Source organism: Peromyscus californicus, unplaced genomic scaffold, assembly GCF_007827085.1.
Source record: "Peromyscus californicus insignis strain IS unplaced genomic scaffold, ASM782708v3 Scaffold_4__1_contigs__length_199733344, whole genome shotgun sequence".
NCBI lineage: Eukaryota > Metazoa > Chordata > Mammalia > Rodentia > Cricetidae > Peromyscus > Peromyscus californicus.
The window spans coordinates 95846174-95867542 of record NW_026294562.1 but is presented as its reverse complement, the minus strand read 5'-3'; the positions used below and the strand labels follow the sequence as shown (position 1 = coordinate 95867542).

Sequence of the window (21369 nt, the reverse complement as noted above, 5' to 3'; positions counted from 1 at the left end):
TCCCCCAGGGCAACATCCTTACCTGCTTTGGCCCTGATTCTGCAAGTTTAGTCTTTGTCAGAACCCTTGGCTGCCTGGGTCTCTCAGAGTCCATTCTCTTTGGGGACAAGTTCCCATCAGCTAAGCTGGGGGCATTTCATGGCAGCATCAAGGGCTGCAGTCCTCACAGTCCTCACCTTGAGCCATGTCATCAGTTGGACAACATAAAATTCACAGTATGCTGTTTTTGACCTACAAAAAAGGCAGCTTCACAGAATTCAGGCTGTTTCCTCTGAGATGTCTGGAGGCTCCTGGGGCCTGGGAAAGCCTTCATTTCCTCATTGCTGGAGGTCTGAAGGAGAGGCCTGCAGTGGGTAAGGTTGGGCACAAAAAATAAAAGAAAGGCTTCCTAGTGAATATTTCAAGCTCTTTTTGCAGGATGATTACTTTTTTTCTGTCTCACACTTTTGTTTTTGTTTTGTTTGTTTAACTTATTTTTAGTGTGTGTGTGTGTGTGTGTGTGTGTGTGTGTGTGTGTGTGTGTGCAGACACCTGAAGAGACTAGAAGAGGGCATAAGACCCCCTGGAGCTTGAATTAAAAGTGGTTGTGAGCTTCCCAGCATGAGTGTTGAGAACCAAATTTGGGTCCTCTGAAAGAGCAGGGATTGCTCTGGATCCCTGAGCCATCACTCCAGCCCCCTAGTATGTTGTTATATTGTTGTTTCATACCCTGAAAGCTGGAGAAATTGCTCAGTGGTTAAGAGCGTTTATTGTTCTTGCAGAGGACCTGAATTCAATTTTCAGCACCCAAGTCAGATAGCTCACAACTACCTTTGACTCCAGCTCCTAGGATCTGATGCATCTGGCTTCTGCAGGGGCCAGCACTAATATGCACATAACCCATTCCATAGACCCACAGACATATATAATTTAAAATAATAAAATAAACCTTATTCTTTAAACTGGCTTGGAATTTAATATGTAGCTTACGCTAGCCTTAAACACAGTCCTCCAAGTGCTAGAATTATGTACATTTTCCGCCACATCTGGCTCCTCTTACACTTTTCTATATTGTCCTAAACTCAGAAGGTCTCTTGCTTTGTTATCCCTGAGTTCCTGGGGAGAGTATTTTCTTAGTCCCCATTTACAGCTCTTTCTGAATGAAAGTAGCCCCTCTCTGATATGCTGCATTATTTAATGAAGTAATACTTTCTAATGACTAGAGACCTTACAAAATCAAGACAGTCTCAAGAATTTAGCTAAAAAACAGCACTTGAATGCCATAAACATGCTCTTAATTTTCTCTGCTAGCTCCTTAATCTGCTATCTATATAGAAGCAGAGGTGATTATTCTCAATTCTTGGTTGAATCTTATCACTAATTTGACCATAGTCCTCTTGTGGTTCCTTTATTCATCAGAGTAAAACCAGAATCCTGGGCTAGGGATGTAGCTCAGTTGGTAGAGTGCTTGCCTAGCATGCAGAAGGCCCTGGTTTAATCCCCAGCACAGCATAAACTGGTGTTGTGGTGCTCACTCGTAATCCCAGAAGAGAATCTAAATCCAAGGTGATCCTCAGTAATGAGTTCAAGGACAGGGTTGGATACGTGACACCCTGCCTTAGAAGAACAGCACAAAGCCAGAGTCCTTCATGACCTCCAGGATGGGGACCTGTCCTTCCCCACATTTCTCACCTCTCTGCCACCATCCTGCACACTTTCTCCACTCCAGCTACACCAGCTTCCTGCCATTGCTCAGACCTGCTCCTGTCCCAGGACCACTTTCTCTAACTAGCTGCTTCCCTTGTCAGTCTTCATCCTTCAACTTTGGCTTCTTTCAGGTCTCTTCTCATACAGTGCCTTCTCTGAGGGCTCCCTGGCCACCCTGTTTAAACTTGCATTTCCTCTCACCAGCTCTGATCATCCTCTCCTTATTAGTCACCCCTTTCAGTCTGATAGTGTTTCTTAGTTCTCTGGGCGCTAAACTGGCAGTTTGATGGCTATTCCATTACAGCCAGAATTCTTATCCTTTCTCTTCTTTGCATTCCCAGCACCTATTGTAATGCCTAGAACATAGTACATATCCAGCAAGTAATTGCTAAATAAATGAGTAAATACATTTAAATGAAGGGGTGTGTAGCTCGATGTTAGAGCACTAGCCTAGTGTACACAAGCTCTGTGTTCAGTACACACACACACACACACACTCGACAACAACAAGATAAAGTCCCATGTGTATCAGAGTACTGGATGGAGAAAGCGCTGGTCCTACCACACCCATGTGTGTCATCCTGGAAAAGTTGAACTAAGACAATTGTTTTGAAATTCTACTAGTATCATTTGACACATTCTAAAAATCATCTTTTAATGAAGACATGGAGCTCATGGGGATGGATGCGAAATATGTTGCAGATCCATTCTTGACACTGATCTACTTTGTGACTGTGGGCTGATGTTTTACGATGATAGTCATCTTTCCTGAAAAGTTCTGTCTGCTGCCAGGGGAATTCTTTCAGCATTGCCTTGTCTCCCTTATCCACACTGTAGATCAGACTGTAGAGTATCTTTGAAGAACAATTGAGCTGGAGGAGAGAGTCCCTGCCCTGAGCTGCCTCTGACCAGTCTGTCTGTCCATCCTGAAGAGACTGCTGCCCTCATCCACCAGTGTGCTCATTTTCTATGAGCCCACTCTGTGCCAGGCCCTGCTCCGGGAAGAGTACTGTGAGAAGACAATGAGTTAGCACGCGTGTTAACCAGCTGTGGCACTAACTGCTTGACATGTTATCACAAAGCGTGGGTTCAGGCACAGCCTACGATTGCCCCTATTTGAAGTGTCCCTAAGATGGTCCTTTATTATACCTTCCTGAAACTGCCCTTTATTGTACCAAATCTCCTCTCCCCTCAACAGTATTAGAAAATTGGACACAGAGGAGAGTAGTCTGATGTTTGCTCTTGGACGAAATGTAGATCCTCTTTGGCTAAAGCACCATTTGCCCCAGTTCTCAAATTGGATTTAGTTGAGTTAGTGCCTTTCTCTCTTTTTCCCCACTAGTTGAAAAAGCAAAAACAGTTAGTTCTTTATGATAACGGGTGGGACAGAAAGTCATTCCTGAGGGTGAGGATATTGTGTGACAAAAAGAAGAATCTAGGTCCTTTTCTTCTTTCTTTTTTTCCCTCCTGGTCCAACTTTTCCCAGTTCCCCCAAATCTTCACTATTCAGGAAAGAATGTGACCACCTTCGCTGTGACTACCTTTCCTGTAAGCTTCAAAGAGAATGTTGGCTGTGACAGGCCCCCTACATGGGGGAACTACAGGATCTGCAGTCAGGCTGACTGCTTGGGAGTGTGGCTCCCATACCAAGTAGCCCAGTGACCTTGAGAAAAATAATTTACCTCTCCTACTTAACTTCCCTGGATAAATGTGACAAAAGGAATACACTGCTCTTGCCTTCTGCATCTTAGACTCACAACTATCCTTTTATTATTATTATTATTCTGTAATATATTACATCCCAACTGCAGGTTCCCCACCACCACTCCTCCTAGTTCCTTCCACCTCTGCTCTCCCCCAGATCCACTCCTCCTCTGCTTTCTTTAAAAAAAGAAGAGCAGGCCTCTCAGGGATAGGTTATTTGAGCCTATGACCCTTGTTCTCGTGTTGTCCTGGATCCCTCTGGCTCCTGCAATCCTTCCTCCTCTTCTTTTGTGCAAGTGCCCTGGCTCTGGACCAGTCATTGTTTGGCTATATTACCATAACCCCAGCATATCTTGCAGGCTTGACAGATTGTAGGTCAAAGGTTTTTGTGACTGATTTGATGTCCCAGTCCCACTGCTGGGAGTCTGGCTTGGTTAGAGAAGATGGCCAGTTCAGGCTCTGTATCCCCCATTACTAGATCTCACTAGGGTCTCTGTTGTATTTTAGAAATGGCCGGAAGGAGTCACACCATACAACAGGGCCCACGTGGGAGGTTTATTGAGGGGAGGGAAGAGAATGGGCAGAGAATGGGGCAGAGACCTGTCCCTGGGAATGAGAACAAAGGAAGAGAAAGAGACAGGAGATGGACAAGGCCTGCCTTTTATAAGGAAACGTAGCGAATGTGCACAGGGGTTGTTCTTAGTGGCTACAGCTGAGGGTATATCCTGTCAGGACCCTAAGGGCAGGTCAGATGCCTAAATGCTAACATTCTTCCCTTTTGATTATTATAAAAAGGTTAAGAGTTAGAAAGGGTAGCTGGTGAGGCGAGGATGAGGGCACTGTGTTCTCGACACTGCTTCCTGATAACCTGGGGGACGTCGATCACCTTTGGGAGATCTGAGAAAGCTAGGGTGCTGGCCACGTCCTGGGGTACCTAGCTGTTTCTCTTCGCTGTCCAGGCTCTGTGGAACTATCAGGCACCACTTGGACCTGGCAAGATGTTGTTTGAGGTGGATCCAAGTCAACTCCCTGGAGCTCACCAGAAATCATGATGAGGTCACCAGCCAAGATGGAGGAGAGCCATGTGGTTGCTATTAATAATTACGTGCACATACATACAGAATTAAACAGGAGTTGAGTAAATAGAAAGGGAGAACCGGTGTGTGCTGAGCACAATGAAACTGGCTTCTCCATGTCTGATTCACACATTGCAGCAAATAGACAGAACATTTAGAGAGGGAGAGCAGACAGACACAAGCAGATCTTGGAGCAAAGGCAAAGAAAAAAGGCGGAGAGTTCTTTCTCAGTTCCCCAACTGCCTGGTCCAAAGAATGGTCAGTGGGTCTCCAGAAGACATCCCAATGGGGCAGGGAGGTGTATGACACAGTTCCAACGGATGAGGCAGAGAGAAGAAAATCCAAAAGCCTGAATGTTCTGGCATCTCAGGAATCCAGGGAGGATCAGATTATGTGGGCACAAGCTGTTCAGTATGTCATCATGCAAGAATAGGGGCTGAGGGCTAAGAGCCTGAGAGAGACACAGGTGCCTGGTACCAGGACTGTGCTCAAGAAATGAAGCCTCCCATCTAGGGGAATGGTAAGAGGCAGGTAGCCCCACTAGAGACCCAATTGTTGGTATTGAGTGGAAGGCAAAGATGTCAGTGAACGAGAAAGCAGATTTGTTGCAGGTGGAAGAGAACAGATCTGCTGCAGGTGGAGCAGGCCGTTAGAGTCATAGCATGAAGTGGGTACCTTTGGCAGACCCTGCCAAGGTATGCCACAAAGCAAACACACCACATGCAACAGAGTTAGTACAAGAGGAGGGAGAGCTGAAAGTGAAAGAGTGAAAGACTGCATCAGAGTGGGGACTTGAGAAAGGCAGGCAGACAAGAGGAAGGGAAGTGAGAAAGAAAAGAAGAGGCAAGAGAGGAAATTAGAGACAAAGAGAGGAGGAAGAGGCAAGAGAAGAGGCCAAGGGAGCAAACTCTGCCTGGCGGGCACTTTTAAAGTCTGCACATCTCAAATAGCTGGCAGTGGAAAGGGATCAGGCAACAGGTCATGATGTAACTGCTTTGGCAACAAAGGTAGACTGCTGCTGCTGCTGCTGCTGCTGCCACAGAAACCACTTTGAACTCATCTTAATGTTTTCTTCAAAAGCCAATTACGCTATACCCGAAGCCAGCACACAATGCTCAATTCTGAGGATGCTCTGAGATTCCCACTGCCTTTAACTAAGAACAAATTTTCATCTAAAATTACTTCTGTGACTTTTTCTATTGAGATTGGAGGTTCTGGGGTTTTTAGTTTGTTTTTTTTTAAAAAAAAAAACTTCTCTGAATAGTTATTGAAATTAAGTCCTAGAGCCTTTGGGGGGACCTTTAACTTTAGAAAAGAGCTGTCTTTCTTTTATTCAAGAAACTTCTTTAGCTAAACATGACCCCTGGGAAGACAGAATGATGAAAAAAAATATAGGAGTATCAAAGTATCTATTAGGAAGGCAGTATTGAGAAGAGAAAGGGAAGGGGAGAGGAAAAAAGAAGTTCCCATACCCCAAATCCCTTTGCCAGGGACACAAAGCTTTGGGACTCAGCTGTGTATTACTATCTCCTTTTATGCTCCTAGGATGTGGACGAACATCATTAAGCAACAGACTTCATCTTCAGCTCTTCCCTCCAAGTCAGTCACACACTCTAACTAACCATACGTCCTTAATTGTGGTTCTGATAACATAAAAGTCCTGACCCAGAAATCTATAATGTCTCTTACTGTCTGGGCCAAGTGTTTTCAAATTCTTGGCCTTTTATTTAAAGAATTGTCCCAAAGGTGCACATAGATAGCAAAGTAGCAAGGAAACTTTCTTTTTCATCTGCATTATTGTTTTGCTTTTAAATAAATATGCACTGCAATTGTGACAGCTGACTGTGTGAGTGAGAGTACTCAAGGGGTCCTGGTTATTATTTGTGTCTTCCTTTACAATTCTTAAGAAAAGGAGGAGTTAGATTGTGAAAGAGCTTCATGTCCATGTTTCTATGTTTTGATTGACAGGCTTGGATTACATAAGACTGCTCACGTCAATGCCCCTTGCTGTGATACATCTGATTTTAATAATATGCATATCCAATCATGCATAGGCATAATATGGTAAATTGAGTGTTCCACATAAGTTTACTCAGAGGACACAGTTTGTCTTACTGAACATGCACCCAAAACTAATTCAAGCCAGATGGACCCACGTCCCTTTTTGTAGGGTATATTGTAGGACATGTTTGAATGAAACAGGGCATGATTAAGGAGTTGCTAAGGGGAATAACATATCTCCATTGCTTAAAGTAGATATACATGTAGCTTGATGCAGGTGGGACACTCTAAAAGGTTTCTTAGGTGCATTGTTAGAAGAGGAGTGTGCAAACCAAGTAGACTCAGGTTACTAAGCCTGTCTCTATGTTTGCCTGCCTCATTACCTGTCCCCTTATGTCTGTGTCTGATCCATGAGATTACAGGGGATCAGAACAGCAAGAAAGAAAAGCCTTTCCATTTGTTCAACTGCTTTATTGATACTTGATTCTTCTCTAACACATTGAAACTTACTGAACAGATGGGGAAGCACACCACTTTGAAAGACAGCCCATGGTTTGGGATAGTGATAGAAGAGAATATTAGAGATCTCCTGTGGTTCTCACTTATGGATCCTAATTCTTCTTGTTGGAATCATTAAGAGAAAATCCATTCCCTCTTCTGTGTGACAGAAATTCACATTCATGCCAACAGGAATCTTGTGCTTCTTGATTATTATTTTTTCCTTAGGGCTTACAGGCTTATCAGTTACTCACTGTTCCTCCTATTGTTTTCCCATAATGGCTGGTCTTGTCACTGTTTACATTCCAGCTACATCCAAATCCAGATGCCCAGAACAGAATTGGTATTTCAAGTAGGGGAGGGAGGCTGATGCAACACCCTTCCTCTTCAAACTATACCTCTGTTGGTATAGCCTAAGGCAAAGTTAGTTTCTGATAGCTGTAACACATTTTGGCTACAATAAGAATAAAACCTGTGATTCTCATATGTATTAGGTTACATCAACTTTAGGAATTGTACCATTGACTTTTTAGGTCCTCATGTAATTTATCAAAATAAATTGATTTTTTTAATTGAAAATAGATTCTTCTCTCACACAATACATCCCAACCAAAGTTTCCCCACCCTCACCTCCTCCTAGCTCCCCCTCTTCAACTCTCCCCCAGGCCCACTCCCCCTCCCTTTCCTCTTCAGAAAAGAGCAGGTCTCCAAGAGAAGACAAAACAAGATACAGTAAGACAAGGCAAAAGTTTTCATATGGAGGCTGGAAAAGGCAAACCAATAGAAGGAAGATTCTCAAGAGCAGACAGAAGAGTCAGAGGTAAACCCACTCCCACTGTTAGGAGTCTCCCCAAAACACCAAGCTAACAGCCATAACATACATGCAGAGGACCTGGTGCAGACTCATGCAGATCCTGTTTGCTGCTTCGGTCTCTGTGTGAGCCCTGTGTAGTTGATTCAGTGGGCCATGTTCTCCCAGTGTTCTCCATCCCCTCCGACTCCCACAGTTAATCTTCCCTCTCTTCTGCGACATTCCCTGATCTCTCAGGGGAGGAACCCCATGGAGACCTCGAATTTAGATTCTCTCTCCCTGGATCCTTTTCCATCTGCTGATGTAGGAAGCCTCTCTGATTATGACCGGACAAGGCATCTATCTAGAAATATAGCAGAATATCATTAGGAATCATTTTATTGTTTTGTTGTTTTGTTTTGCCAGTGTGTTTGGTTCTGCCCTAGGTCTCTGGGCTATCCAGTCTCCATTTCCTGGCCATCCAGGCAGTGTAAGGCAGGGCTCTCTTGCATGGGGTGGGTCTCTAGTTAAACCAAACATTGGTTGTCCACTTCCACATGTTCTGTGCCACCATTGCCCTAGCACATCTTGCAGGCAGGACAGATTGTAGGTGGAGGGTTTTGTGGCTGTGTTGGTGTCTAGGTTTGTTTCTCTTTCTGTGCCTGCAGAGTACCTTCTCACAGCAAAGAGACTAGAATGTAGGGGTGAAGGCTCTAAGACTGCACCAGATTGACCTCTCCATATTCAATGAGCTGAGTGGTAGTTTTCCTCAGCAATGGAGCCTGTTGTCAGATATCAGAGGATGACCTTCTGTCCTAGCATGAGCCTGGGTGGTTTAGAGATCTCCATGAGACCTCCTCCGCCAACAACTCAACCAAATGTTACCCAGTCCCACCACTGGAAGCTTTGTCTGGCTACAAAAGATGGCCAGTTCAGACTCTGTATCTTCTATTACTAGGAGTCCTCACTAGGGTCATCTTCATGGATTCCAGGAAGTTTCTACTGTGCTAGGTTTCCACACTACTCTCCCAATGCTCTATATCTACTTTAGGAATTGTACCATTGGCCTTTTAAGTCCTCCAAAAATTTATCTTAATAAATTTATATAATTAGGCTTTATCTATCTCACCTATCAGGATTTTTATGGATATTGAGTCTAGACTCCCATGTACTCATGAAGTCTGTTGTATCCTATCAAATTCTGCTTCTTCTTGACTATTGAAAAAAATTGGAACTGGTAAGACCCAAGTAATTGGAACATTCACTTTAACACCATTGGTGTAACCATGGTGGTTACTCTGGATATGAATTCACCTTTATTATTGTCTAGGCTAAATCATCTAGATCATTTGCAAGGATTTCAGGAGAGAAATCACCATATGTCATGCTAAGGTCACACTGTGTCCACACACACTTCCTGTTCTTAGTCTAGTAGCTTGGTTATAAAAGGAAGAAACATTAGTCTGATAACAACTATTTTGAATGACCCCATTAACTAATAAGTGAGTTCTGGTATTGGGGGGGGTGAATACATGTTCATGACTGTGTGGGGGTGTGCATGTGTGTGGTTCTCATGCTTGTGCAGCAAGCATACTCAATGATTTTTGAAAGATTTGGAAAGCACCCATCAATAATGTATTCTGATAACATACCTGAGACGAGAACCATGTTTGATTTTCTGGGAAAGTGGCTTAGTTTTTATACTTGGGAAGATGGCTTCCCTTTGCCAGCTGGGACCCAGGACTACTGCCCTGTGGTGAATCTCTACTTTGTGTTCCCAGTTGGTTGGCTTCAATATGACAGAAAATATTTGCCTTTGGTACTGAGAAAAGCTGTGTACCTCGTAGGCACTCTTACATAGTAGGTAAGATACTGTCGACTTTAGTATGTCCGAGTGAGTACCTGTCAGATTCCAAACCAACCAAAGCCATTTTTCTTTCTTATAAGAAGGGAAAGTGGCTCCATCAAGTTCCTCTTAGTGTTTTTATCATCATCGGTCCCATCTGCCACTACCGCACTGGGATGCAGCTGGCTTCAAGTGTACACAGGTGAGAAGAAAGCTCTCCAGCCTGTAGATGGAATTCTACATGGTCTTATTAAATAAGAAACACAGAGCCAAATGCAGAGTTAAAAGCCCAGAGATGGAGCAGTAGCCAAGAGTTAAGACCACCTTATCTTACCACTCGCTGCTGTCGCTTCCCCTGAGAGAGAGACCTTCTTCCTGTGTCCTGTCTTTTTATTGCCTTTCTGTTCTGCCTTCTCATTGGTTCTAAACCCATCCACATGACTTCCTCGTCACTGCCTGTCTATACAGACCTCCAGGTCTCTATGGTTGGTACTGGGATTAAAGCCATGTGTTCTCATGCTGGCTATGTCCTTGAGCACACAGAGGTTTTGCCTGCCATGTGATCGGATTAAGGGCATGTGCTACCACTACCAGACTTCTGCTTAATGGCTTGCTCTTAGCTTTGATCCCCAGGCAACTTTATTAATATACAAATAAAATCACATTTCAGCACAAATAAAATATCACCATACCAGCCACCTCTCAGAAGCCTTTGAAGGGAAAGTCCTAGTCACATGGGAGGGTCGGGCACTACGATATCTCCTCACTTCTCCAGATAGCCCTTTTCTGAATCAACTCTATGTAATTCCTTGCCAATGATCAGAGTAGACCGAACCTGAGGCTCAGAGCCATGCTGTAGTGCATGTACAAAATGATGTCGCCTTGCAGTAGGGTAGCACTGTAGAGGGGGAAATTGGGAAGTTTCTAGATATTTTAGAGGAAGAAATGACATGACAAGCAGATGTGGGAGGGTGAGAGGAGGAATATAGATACAGTGACAACTAGATTTTTAACTTCAGCCCTTGGGAGGCTTTGCCACATGAAGATGGAAAAGGGCTAAATAGGAATGCTGGGGGGCAGGTGAGGGAAATGAGCTCCATTTGTAAAGGGTGATTAACATTGAGATGCCTGTTAGACAACTTGCTAGGGATCTGAGGATGACATTGGATTATGAATCTATAATGCAAGGAGGAAACTAGGCTAGATATCTAAATATTGGAACTTTTGAGTGCCATATTCAATCAGGGATCTAGAGAAGATAGATAAGATAGTGCTGAGAAATTTGTTATTGAGCACAAAGAGCATTGCACACGCGTGGTGTTAATTCCCTTGTCCATCTCTAGGGTCTAAGAAAATTGTCCCTCAGGAGGAACTAGACCTAGAATCCTTTAAGAACTTGTCATGTGGGGGGCAAGTGTGGGCTGATCCTAGCCTCCCCCGTTACCCTGAGAGGGCTGCAGGTTCATTTGTGTCCCAGCACCAGCTCAGAAAGTGTCATTCTCCAGGCACACTTCCAATGCAATTAATCATGTTAATACCTATAAATAAAGTGCAACCAACAGTTACTTTAACAGCGCATGCTAATTATCAGTAGGATTGTCACTGAAAAGGGGCCTCTCTCTCATGCTTTTTATTTTTTGCCCATTTTGCCATGTCTTGGGGTAGTATCAAGAATACCATAGGGTATCTGAGGAGATGGGATGAGCAGATCATTAACAGAGGCCATGTTACAAAAAGACCTGGTTTAGGCTCTCAATGTAATTGTTATGGGTGCAGATAAAGGGCACCCAAGAGAAATCTTACAACTAAGATTGCAGTTGATGCTGTTTCTTACAAGGTTTTTGTTTTTGAAAGGGGTACTTTAAAAACAGGGTTCCTCAGTGAGCCAATCACACTGAGGAATATGATACTGGTAGGAAGAATAGATAGGAGACCAGAAGTTTCATAGCCTTGTGGCTCATTGGTCTGGAGCTCAGCTACCTGGGCAGCAAGCTCCAGGCATCTACCTTGTCTCTGTTCCCCCAGTGCTGGGGTTACACACTTGTGCCAGAACACCATGGTTTTCACATGAGCTCTGATGATCAGTCTCTGCTCCTCAAGCTTGCAAGGCAAGGACTATTCCAGCTGAACTATCACCACCACCCCTATGTGTTATTTAACTTTCATATCATCAACCATAAAGATTAGATAGTTAGGTAGGTAGGTAGGTAGATAGATAGATAGATAGATAGATAGATAGATAGATAGATAGATAGATAAGAGTTTTTTATGACATCTTTTCTCTGTATAGCCGTGTAGACCATGCTGGTATTGAACTTGGAGATCTGTATGCCACAATCTCTGAAGTGCTGGGATTAAAGGCTGCATGACCACCACCCAGCCCATGTTAGATATTAATCCCCCACGGGAGAAATCTGAGAAGAGTTAACTGAAAAAATGACATTGATTATCTAAGGTTAAGTGGACAGTCAAGGCTTTAACTGAGCTTTGATCAGTCACATTATATATCCAAGCTTCAGGGGTTTTTAAATACAAAGATTTAGACCGTTTATTTTTAATGCCACTATTGAGATAGTTTTGTTTAAATTTTTCATCTTATAATTTGCTTTTTATTTCTATTAGATTTTTCTCTCTGACCCTGTCCCATTCCCAAGTTTACCTGTCCTTTTTTGATTACTAAGTATTTTCACACACCTCTGTTATCTCATGTTTTTATTTTTTTTTTTAGCCACAAACTCTTTGTATTATTTTTGTTCTTTCTTTAAAAGAACTAAATATCAAGGGGTATGTGTTATACATCCTTAACATATGTAAGTCAAATTAAAGTGATTTTATTCTACTTTTACTGTACATCTACAAAAAGCACACAATTTTAGTCTTCTGTCTCCTAGTGAATAACATCAGTAAAATGAGATTTTTTTTAATATTTAGTTATCAATCTTAGGGATGACTCCAACAACCCACTTGAGTTATGTACCCATCCTTTGTCCCAACAAAGCACAGGGTAGTGAATATAATATGATGGTCAGCATATTTTCAGCAGCACCCTTCTAGTATATCACAGAGTGGGGAAGGAATTCCCAGGAAGAATATAAAAGTGCACTAGCCAGCCAGAAAATACAACTAACATTGACTACTACAGGCACAATCAGAGAAGAGATTACAAGTTGGCAGACAGAGAACTTACACACACTTCTGAGAATTTCCCAATGTGCCTTGCTGACAGAGCTGCACTTGACCACACCAAGCACGAGCCAATGAGGCATGGCATTTCCCTTCCCCTTCTATCCTCCAGGGCACTCAGTACCCAGTGATCTTCTGCATTCTGATTCTGTTTGGCTCAAAAAGAAGGCAGGCATTCCACCATTTCTTTATATTTGACTCTTCTCAGCATTCCAGACAATTTACTGAAAATCTATACGCTCCCATACACATTGTTTTCTCAACACTGGCACACGTCACATTTTAGACTAGATAACTGTGGCTTACCTGTGTAATGCTTTTGCAGCGTACCTGGAATCTATCTGACTGTTAGATGCCAGTAACACATCCCAGTCCTCAAAGGTGACAATCAGAAGTTGCTCCAGATTGTGTCAGATACCCATTTGTGAGGAGCAAATTCACTTCTGATTGGGAAGTACTGATTCAAGGGAATGTTCATGGGTAGAGAGCCACAGGTTCTTGGTCCCAAACCTGCATCACCTGATGGTGAGAAAGCAACATTACCATCAGATACCAGTGGTCTCCTGGCCCACTGCCTGAGAAGCTCATGTCTCCTCAAGGGATCATGGCTCTGAGTTACTGTTGCAGATTCAGCCCCAAGATTCTGGGAGTCTTGTAGCCAAAATAGATGATCTAAGAATAAGGAAATGAGGGGATGCAAAGATGACCCAATGGTTATGAGCACTTGTTGCTCTTGCAGAGGGCCTAGGTTCAGTTCTCAGGAGCCACATGGTTGTTCACAATCACCTATAATTCCAGTTCCAGAAGATCTGCTCCTTCTTTTTCTGATTTCTGTGGACACCAGACATATTGTACACATGTATACACATAGGAAAACACACACATAAAATGAAATAGATAAATCTATTTTAAAAAAATTAAGTGAATGAACAAATGAATGAAAGCCCTAATGATTATTCACAGTGTTACTCTGAGGAAGAGTAGCATTAGGCGTTATATAGGAAGGGGTGGGGGATATTTTATTGCTTTACTTAAGTCTTTTAATATTAAAATTTTACTTTTTAATTTTTTTAATTTTACTGTCATTTTACTTTTTAATTCTTTAAATTATCTGAGTTGTGCAAACATGTCAGTATGTACACATGAATGTAGGTACCAATACCATGAGATCCTCTGGAAGATAAATCACAGGAGGTTGTGAGCCTTCTGATGTGGGTACTGGAAACTGAACTCAGGCCCTCTAAAGAGGTGAATGCACTTTTACCCATTGAACCACCACTCCAGCATCATTTTATTTTCATTTAATTATTTTATAAATAAATAACTTCTATAAGTAAAAATTTTAGAAAATGTTTATAAGATTTTTTTTTTTCAGGCACAGTCTCGTGTAGCCCAGTCTGCCCTTGAACTCCATATGTAGCCAAGGAAAACCTTGAACTTCTGGTCCTCCTGTCTCTACTTCCCAAGTACTTGGACTGTGCCACTATCCCTGGTTTATTTGTTGCATGCTGGACAAGCGCTATACCAACGGAGTCACATCACAAACACACAAAATTTCTTTGTAAATCACTTGAGGGTCAAGAATGTTCACTTCGATGATTATTTGTTTACCTTATGTGTTTTTTAAAGATACAATTATGGATTTTAGTCTTAGAGTTTTGTTGATGCTATTTTTCCTTTTAACTCATAAGTACACACTCTTATAATAGAAATATTTATGAATGGGACTCATCGTGGGAGAAAAAAAAGACACCATCACATACTAAGTACAGAAGTAGTACAGAAGGAATCTGACACCTCACCTTTAACTATGTTCCTGAAGAGCCAGAATTAAAATGTGTGTTTCACATTGCAAATCTTTCAGAATGAGGTACACAATGTGAACCCCCAGCAAATATATGCTGGAAGAATTGATTAGGAAACCTTCATGGGCATGATTTGGGCCAATCCCAGAATTACTTTTTCCAATTGGTATTCTCTAGGCAAGTTGAGATAGGACAAGAGAGCAAGGTGCTGTGGAAAGGAAGACTAGAAATCAAGGACACAGAAGTGGACTTGAGTATAAACAGCCAAGAGAGGGTTAGGCTCCTGCAGAAGAGAACACAGCACCACACAGCAACAAGCACCTGCCATGTGTGAAACCTCACTTCTGTACAGTGTCCCCCAGCCTCTCCCCACAGGGAAAGGTCTGGCCACCAGGTCTCCTGAGGTCAAGGCTCCAGAAACCAGGGCAGCTTGGGCTGCAAGGTGAGGTGATTTATTTGCATGAGCCAGGCGATGCTTGAAGACACAGACCAATCCATCTGCCTTAGCTACCAAACAGATCCTCTACCTCCTCCTCCTCCTGTGGAAGCAGTCAAGTCAGGAGGCTGGCAAGGTGACCTTCCAAAGCTGAATCTGTGCTTCTAAAAATAGAAGCATCCTCCAAGAATCTAGAATGGGAGGGGAGGCTGTGGATGTTGAGGGCCAGAACCCAAGTCCCCGGAGTATTGTCAGTATGAAGCAGTATTAATTAGACACAGGCACCCAGATCCATAACCTCAGGTGTCTCTCAGAAATTGAAACTAAATGAACTGGCTTTTTTTCCTCTTCCTAGTTAGACTCTCCTGGGCTTTTAAAAGGAGAGGGGGGCAGGGGAGAGATTCATATCTTCTGACCTACTTGGATTGGCTGTACATTGCCCAAGGAGATGTCTCTCCCAGGATCTGAGTAGAGGGAATGAAGCTCCTTGTGATGAACTCAAGATGGGATGTGGCTAAGTAGGACCTCAAGGCACAGACATCAAGGCTCCCTAAAGTCCAGGTTCTGAACTTTTTTCCCTGCATGGGTCTTGTGCAGGACTAGGTTCGTGTCCTGGTATGTACAATTATGTGGGAACATGAGGTCAGAGACTGTCACTGCCAGGCTCATGCAGTGTCTTTGTCCAGAGTTAATTAGAGCTAGAAAATTCCATGATATGTTAGAACCACATGCTCCTGATCTACAGAGGTTGTTTGCCATGCTAAGTGTGCAAATGGCAGTGTAGATTGGTGGGGAGACTGTGTTATGCCAGAGTGTGTGGGGACAGTGTGGCTCATTTGACTGCTCTGTGTAGAGGGTCATGCATGTGGGCTAGAGTGAAACACGGCTGGAAAGACCACAGGAAGCCGAGTGGGGTTGCAGGTGGAGTCTCTGGGCTCTGCTAAGGTGAACAGCCCTGGTAGGCTCCTCTTTGCATGGCTTTGTGCCGAGAACTGTCTCTGGATTGCAACAGCCATGTGAGTAGAGCCACATGAAAGGTCACTCTGAGAATGCTGCGTTCTGGACTATGGGAGCTTGCTTGTATGTGGCTACACATGTGGGCTGGGTGTGTGGTGGCTTCCTGTGGACATCCTCTTCAGCTCTACCATCTTAAATATTGTGCTTCCATAGATGTAGAGCTATCCTAGTACAAGGGTGGAGTTTCTTTATGACATTAGGATGTCATGAGCTGAAACGAAAGGAAGCAGAGTGTCCTTTCAAACATTGCCCTGCTGCTGAGCCTCCTGCATGTGGGCTGAAGACACTTTCTAATGCTTTGGTTTGTGCTTTCTTAACAGGACAATGTGGATCTGGGAGAGCTTATGTTTTCACTCTGTTATCTTCCAACGGCTGGCCGGCTGACCATCACCATTATAAAAGCAAGGAATTTAAAGGCAATGGACATAACAGGAGCATCAGGTGGGGCAATCTTCAGTTCCTCGTCTGGTCTCATTCAGCACATTATGAAATTCCTATTATGGCACCTTGGATCTGGAACCAAGTTGCCTACCACCTCTAAGTGCTGTGTGACTTTGGACAAGTCACTTGACCCCTCTGGGCTTCAAATTGCCATTTGTAAAGTGTGAGTAAGATTAGTGTCTGGCCCACTGAGTTGTTGTATGATGAACTGAGTTAATGTGTATACGATGTAGTGTATTAAGGTGCTACATGATGTTAGTTGAGTCTTCAGCCTTTCCCTCCCGATAATTGGGACTTGACACACAGTTTGCATTTTCTGAGGTAGTCTACCCAGTTAGGCCTTTCCTCAGATTTCACTATCTTAGGCTCATTGATGATTTGAGACAATTCTGACTCCTTATAAAAGTGAACTATAGCTTGTTTTATTTTTTTAAGTGAAGCAAGCATATACCTTTAAGTTGTAAACCCTGACACAAAATGTCTCAGTATGCAGTACATATTATGTGTATTCATACCTGCCTTGGCTAAGTGGTCACTAAGGCATAGACCACTGGTACAGAGACTGAACTCAAGGAGCCTGAGATGCAGTGTATTCCTTTGTTGTTGCTGATGGGTGTGTATGCATATGTGTGTGTGCATCCATGTGCATACATGTAGATGTAAAGCCCAGAGGTCAACCTCATGTGTCACTCACAAGGAGTCATTCCCCACTAGCCCATCACTACTGTCCAGCTCAAAAGGCAGTCCTGTATCTCTCTGCCTAACCACACACATACTGCCCTCACTCCTCATCCCTTCCAGAAGGTACTTTAAGCCAGAGGAGCGGTATCTTTTTCTTTTTCCTTGCTTAGAAACATCCTGGAGAATAGAACATAAAATATACCAACATGTTGGAATAAATGTCATACATGACCTTGATTTTTAAGAAAGGTTCTTTCACTGAGACCTGGACTCACTGATTGGGCTATGACTAGACAGCAAACACCAGGGATCCTCTTGTCTCCACTTACCTTGCACTGGGATTACAAGTGCATGCCACCCACCATGCCAAGATGTATGACTGGAAGAGGGGATTTACCTCAAGTCTTAGGCCTGCATGCGCATGACAAGCTTGTTACTGACTGATATTTACTCCAAGATGTTGATACATTCTGTGTTCTATACTCCAAGCTGTTTCTAAGCAAGAAAAAAAAAAGATACAGCTCCTCTGGCTTAAAGTACTTTCTGGAAGGGGTGAGGAATGAGGGCAGTATGTTGTTAAGCAGAGAGATACAGGACTGCCTTTTGCGCTGCATGGTAGTGAGGGGCTAGTGGGACCAGAAGCGCCCCCCTAGAGCACAGTCAGCCTGGTCACCTGTCGCTTTGCCATGTCTTCTCTCTTGCTGGTTAATGACTAGCTTCTTCCTTTGCAAACACACTTCCAGGAGCTCCCAGGACTTGAGGCCATCCACCCTACAGACTGTCCCATTGTCTAGGAATTCAGAGTTCATAGAGCTAGAAGCATTCCCCTAAAAAGAGGCCCAATATTTAAGCAAAGATCTCCATGGGTGGCTCAGAGTTGGGGTGCTGAGTCCTGTCTCCCACTCCTGGGAAATGTCTGGGTTTCTCTTCCTTTCACAGACAGACGGGTCCTGAATTCTGGGTGGAATATTTTCTAATTTGGCAACAGATGTTTTCACCCTATTTTTAAATTTCATGAATTTTGAGGAGACAGTGTCCTGTGTTTTTTCTTGAATGAATAACTTAATTATTCTAAGTAGTTGCTGCCCACATCACATATCACATGAATTAAAATCCTCAGACTCTAACTCTAGTCTCCAGACAGAGAAAGGAAGTCTTCCCCTATTGGTCATACGCACCCAGCATCTGCATTTATCCTCACAGTGCCCTATTCTTGTGTCTACAGATCCCTACGTGAAAGTATCACTGATGTGTGATGGCCGGCGACTGAAGAAAAGGAAAACATCCACCAAGAGAAACACACTTAATCCCGTTTACAATGAAGCCATAGTCTTTGATGTCCCTCCTGAAAGCATCGACCAGATTCACTTGTCCATAGCTGTCATGGATTATGACCGGTGAGATGCCAGGAGCTCTCTCTCTCTTTCTGTACCATCTCGCTGTTTTCTAGGCAGGATGGGCAGATTGGGGAGCAGCCATATGCTCATCTGGGGTTCCAGGACACAGAGTGACCAAAGGGGAAGCACATGGAAGACAGGCTGACAGGGAGTCACATTGTCCAAACCATGCAGTAGAGTCCTCTCACTACAGTACTTCTAATACCTTCATCTCTCCCCTCCCCCTTTCTGATGTTTCTTCTCCTCCACCTTCCCACATCCCACTTCTTTCCCTTCCCATTTCTGCACACTTCCTGGTATCTCTGTGTGTCCAACTGTGGCCCCATGGGTCTTGTTTTCATTGAGCAGCCTGACTCCTTTAGTGGAAAGTTTCTATCCAAAACACGGAATGATTACTTTAGCCACGCCACCAACGTTTCTAAATATATAACTTCAATCTTTTCTTTCCTTCTTGCACTGTGTTTAACAAAGATCATTTCCATCCACTTCAGTCTGAAAGCAAACACAGAAATGTTCTCTTGAAAATGCTAGGATCAGTATAGATGAGAGGGTACATTAAAATGTATAAGATGCTAGACTTTTAATTAATACAGCACAGAGGAGATATTTATAGCCTGCATTGTAGCCAATTGTGTATTTAAAGGACAGATTTGAAAAACAGCCATTTTAATATGCAAAGGAAGTACCAACAGGGAATTATACATGTTAAACCAGTCATTAGACAGAAATGCAAAGTCTCTTTTTAATTAGAAACCTCCCACGTGGTCTGGGCACAATTATAAAAGAAAAAAATCAGTCTGGCTTCTAATATAATCTCACAAATATTATTTGGAGCTAAAAATTTTTCCATCTACCCCTGAAATGTTAGCACAGTGGCATCAGTGACCTCGATGTTTTTCCAGTAGATCCCTACATGAAGCATGCCTTGTTTTTTTGACACAGTTGCCCATGAGTGTGACAGCCCATGCTGGGCATAGACCTTGTCCGGTCTTCTTTGGACACACACAACACCATAGTGCCAGGTCCCGGGAGGGGATGCTGCCCACCAGCTGTGGAAGGCTAGGCTGGCACTGCTCAAGCTATTACCAAGGTTCCTGCATCAACAAATCTGATTATGCAACCTCTGCCTCAATTTAATTATCAGTAAACTCATGAATCTGGCCTGAAAAAATCCATGGCAGTATCCACAGGGCCTCTGCATGCATTTGGTTTAATGGGTATAGACTTAAATATCCCAAACACTCCATCTCCATTCCTTCTCCTTCTCTCCACACAAACCGAATAGAAATCACTCGTCTTTTCTGGGAGGAAAAAGAGGTTATCCCAAAGAGTCAAAAAATGGGATACATAATTCTAATTATTTCAAGGGAGTTTATTATTATTATTATTATTATTATTATTATTATTACTACTAAGGAAAAAGTAAAATGACGTAAGGTAAGACCTACTCACAAAGAGTTTCAGGCTGTTAGCCCTAAGTCAAAGAAGCTGGGTGCCTTTCCCAGTTGAGAACTCAAGTTGACCCAAAGAACCAAAGCTGAGTGTAGAAACAGATGTGGAAAAGATGATGGCGGTGGTCTCTAATGAAGCAAGGAGCAAGAAGACCCAGTAGCCCTCCCTACTGGGCTCCACCTTGCCATCCTTGGTTGCCTCTTGTGGAAATTTGAGTCAGTGTTACATCACACACTTTTTCCTAATATATCGTCCCATATATCTGGAAGCCAGTTTAGCCACCAGAACCAGAAATGGTATCATTTGCACACATCAAGGAGTTCTTTGGGCAAAGGTTCTCAGAACCAAATGAAACCATGTCAGTGTTAGGCCAGTTGGATACAGTACTGAACCCTAGGTATTTCTGCTGTTTAGCCTGGACTGTGGTTTTAAATTATAGAATTTTTTTAATAGCCTGCTATTTCTGGATTTCTTCCATTCATTTGAGTTGTTGCTTTTACTTCTGTATACCAAAATTTTAAGAAAAAACTATTGTGGCCCATTTTCACAGTGTAGGTCACAATGAAGTCATTGGCGTGTGTCAAGTAGGCAACGAAGCTGAGCGGCTAGGCAGAGACCACTGGAGTGAGATGCTGTCATATCCTCGGAAGCCTATTGCACACTGGCACTCTCTGATGGAGGTAAGACCTACCCCCACATGTTCCACTCTGTAGATTACATGTTTTGATGCTGAGATGTAAAGTTGTAACAGAATGAACGTGCCTGGCTCTTCTGTCACTAGCACTGTCCCAGGTGACATTTCCCAGGACTGTTGTGACTTGCATGAAATCTGAGGTTCAGTATATTCTTTCAACCAGCCTGGGATGTTTGGATCAGGGACCATCCCTCATTTTTATTGTCTTTTAAAAGGATCGGGATTCTCTGACTCCATGCTACAGCTTTGGGTTGGCTTTTGGAGGGCATCTACATGAGACAGAGAGGGAGCCCTCAGTTTTAGGACTGCCTCTGGCCCTAGCCTGTGAGTCTTATGTTGGTTAGCATCATTTTCAGGTTTATTTAATTAAAAATGACAAGGCACAAAACAACAAGATGTTGAAAGGAAATTTCTCTCTTCCTCACATAGAGGAAGTCCAAAGAAGGACAGTGTAGGGTGTACACAATTGTCAACACAAAGCCCAGACTTCTCCCATCTTTCTCCTTAACTATCTCAGTGGTTACCTCATTGTACAATGTGGCCACTAACCTCAAAAACATTTTATCTTTCATGCCACAAAAATGTGGAACAAGGAAAGGGTCAAAAGAACACACAATGCTTCTTTCAGGGTTCTCTTTGAGATCTCCCAAGACACTGCTTAT

At 43.2% G+C, this 21369-nt stretch overlaps 1 protein-coding gene across 4 annotated transcripts in view; it reads left to right on the top strand.

Moving 5' to 3' along the window:
• LOC128125217 (synaptotagmin-9) overlaps window positions 1–21369 on the top strand; it is a 223787-nt gene that overhangs the window by 109000 nt on the left and 93418 nt on the right. For 3 of the 4 annotated variants that reach the window (XM_052762378.1, XM_052762377.1, XM_052762379.1), the window contains 3 exons: window positions 16363–16483; window positions 18390–18561; window positions 20564–20693. In XM_052762378.1, coding sequence (XP_052618338.1) covers window positions 16363–16483; window positions 18390–18561; window positions 20564–20693 — 423 coding nt within the window. Of the gene's footprint in view, window positions 1–16362; window positions 16484–18389; window positions 18562–20563; window positions 20694–21369 lie in introns of those variants that run through there. The other variant, XM_052762380.1, reaches the window with a different exon arrangement.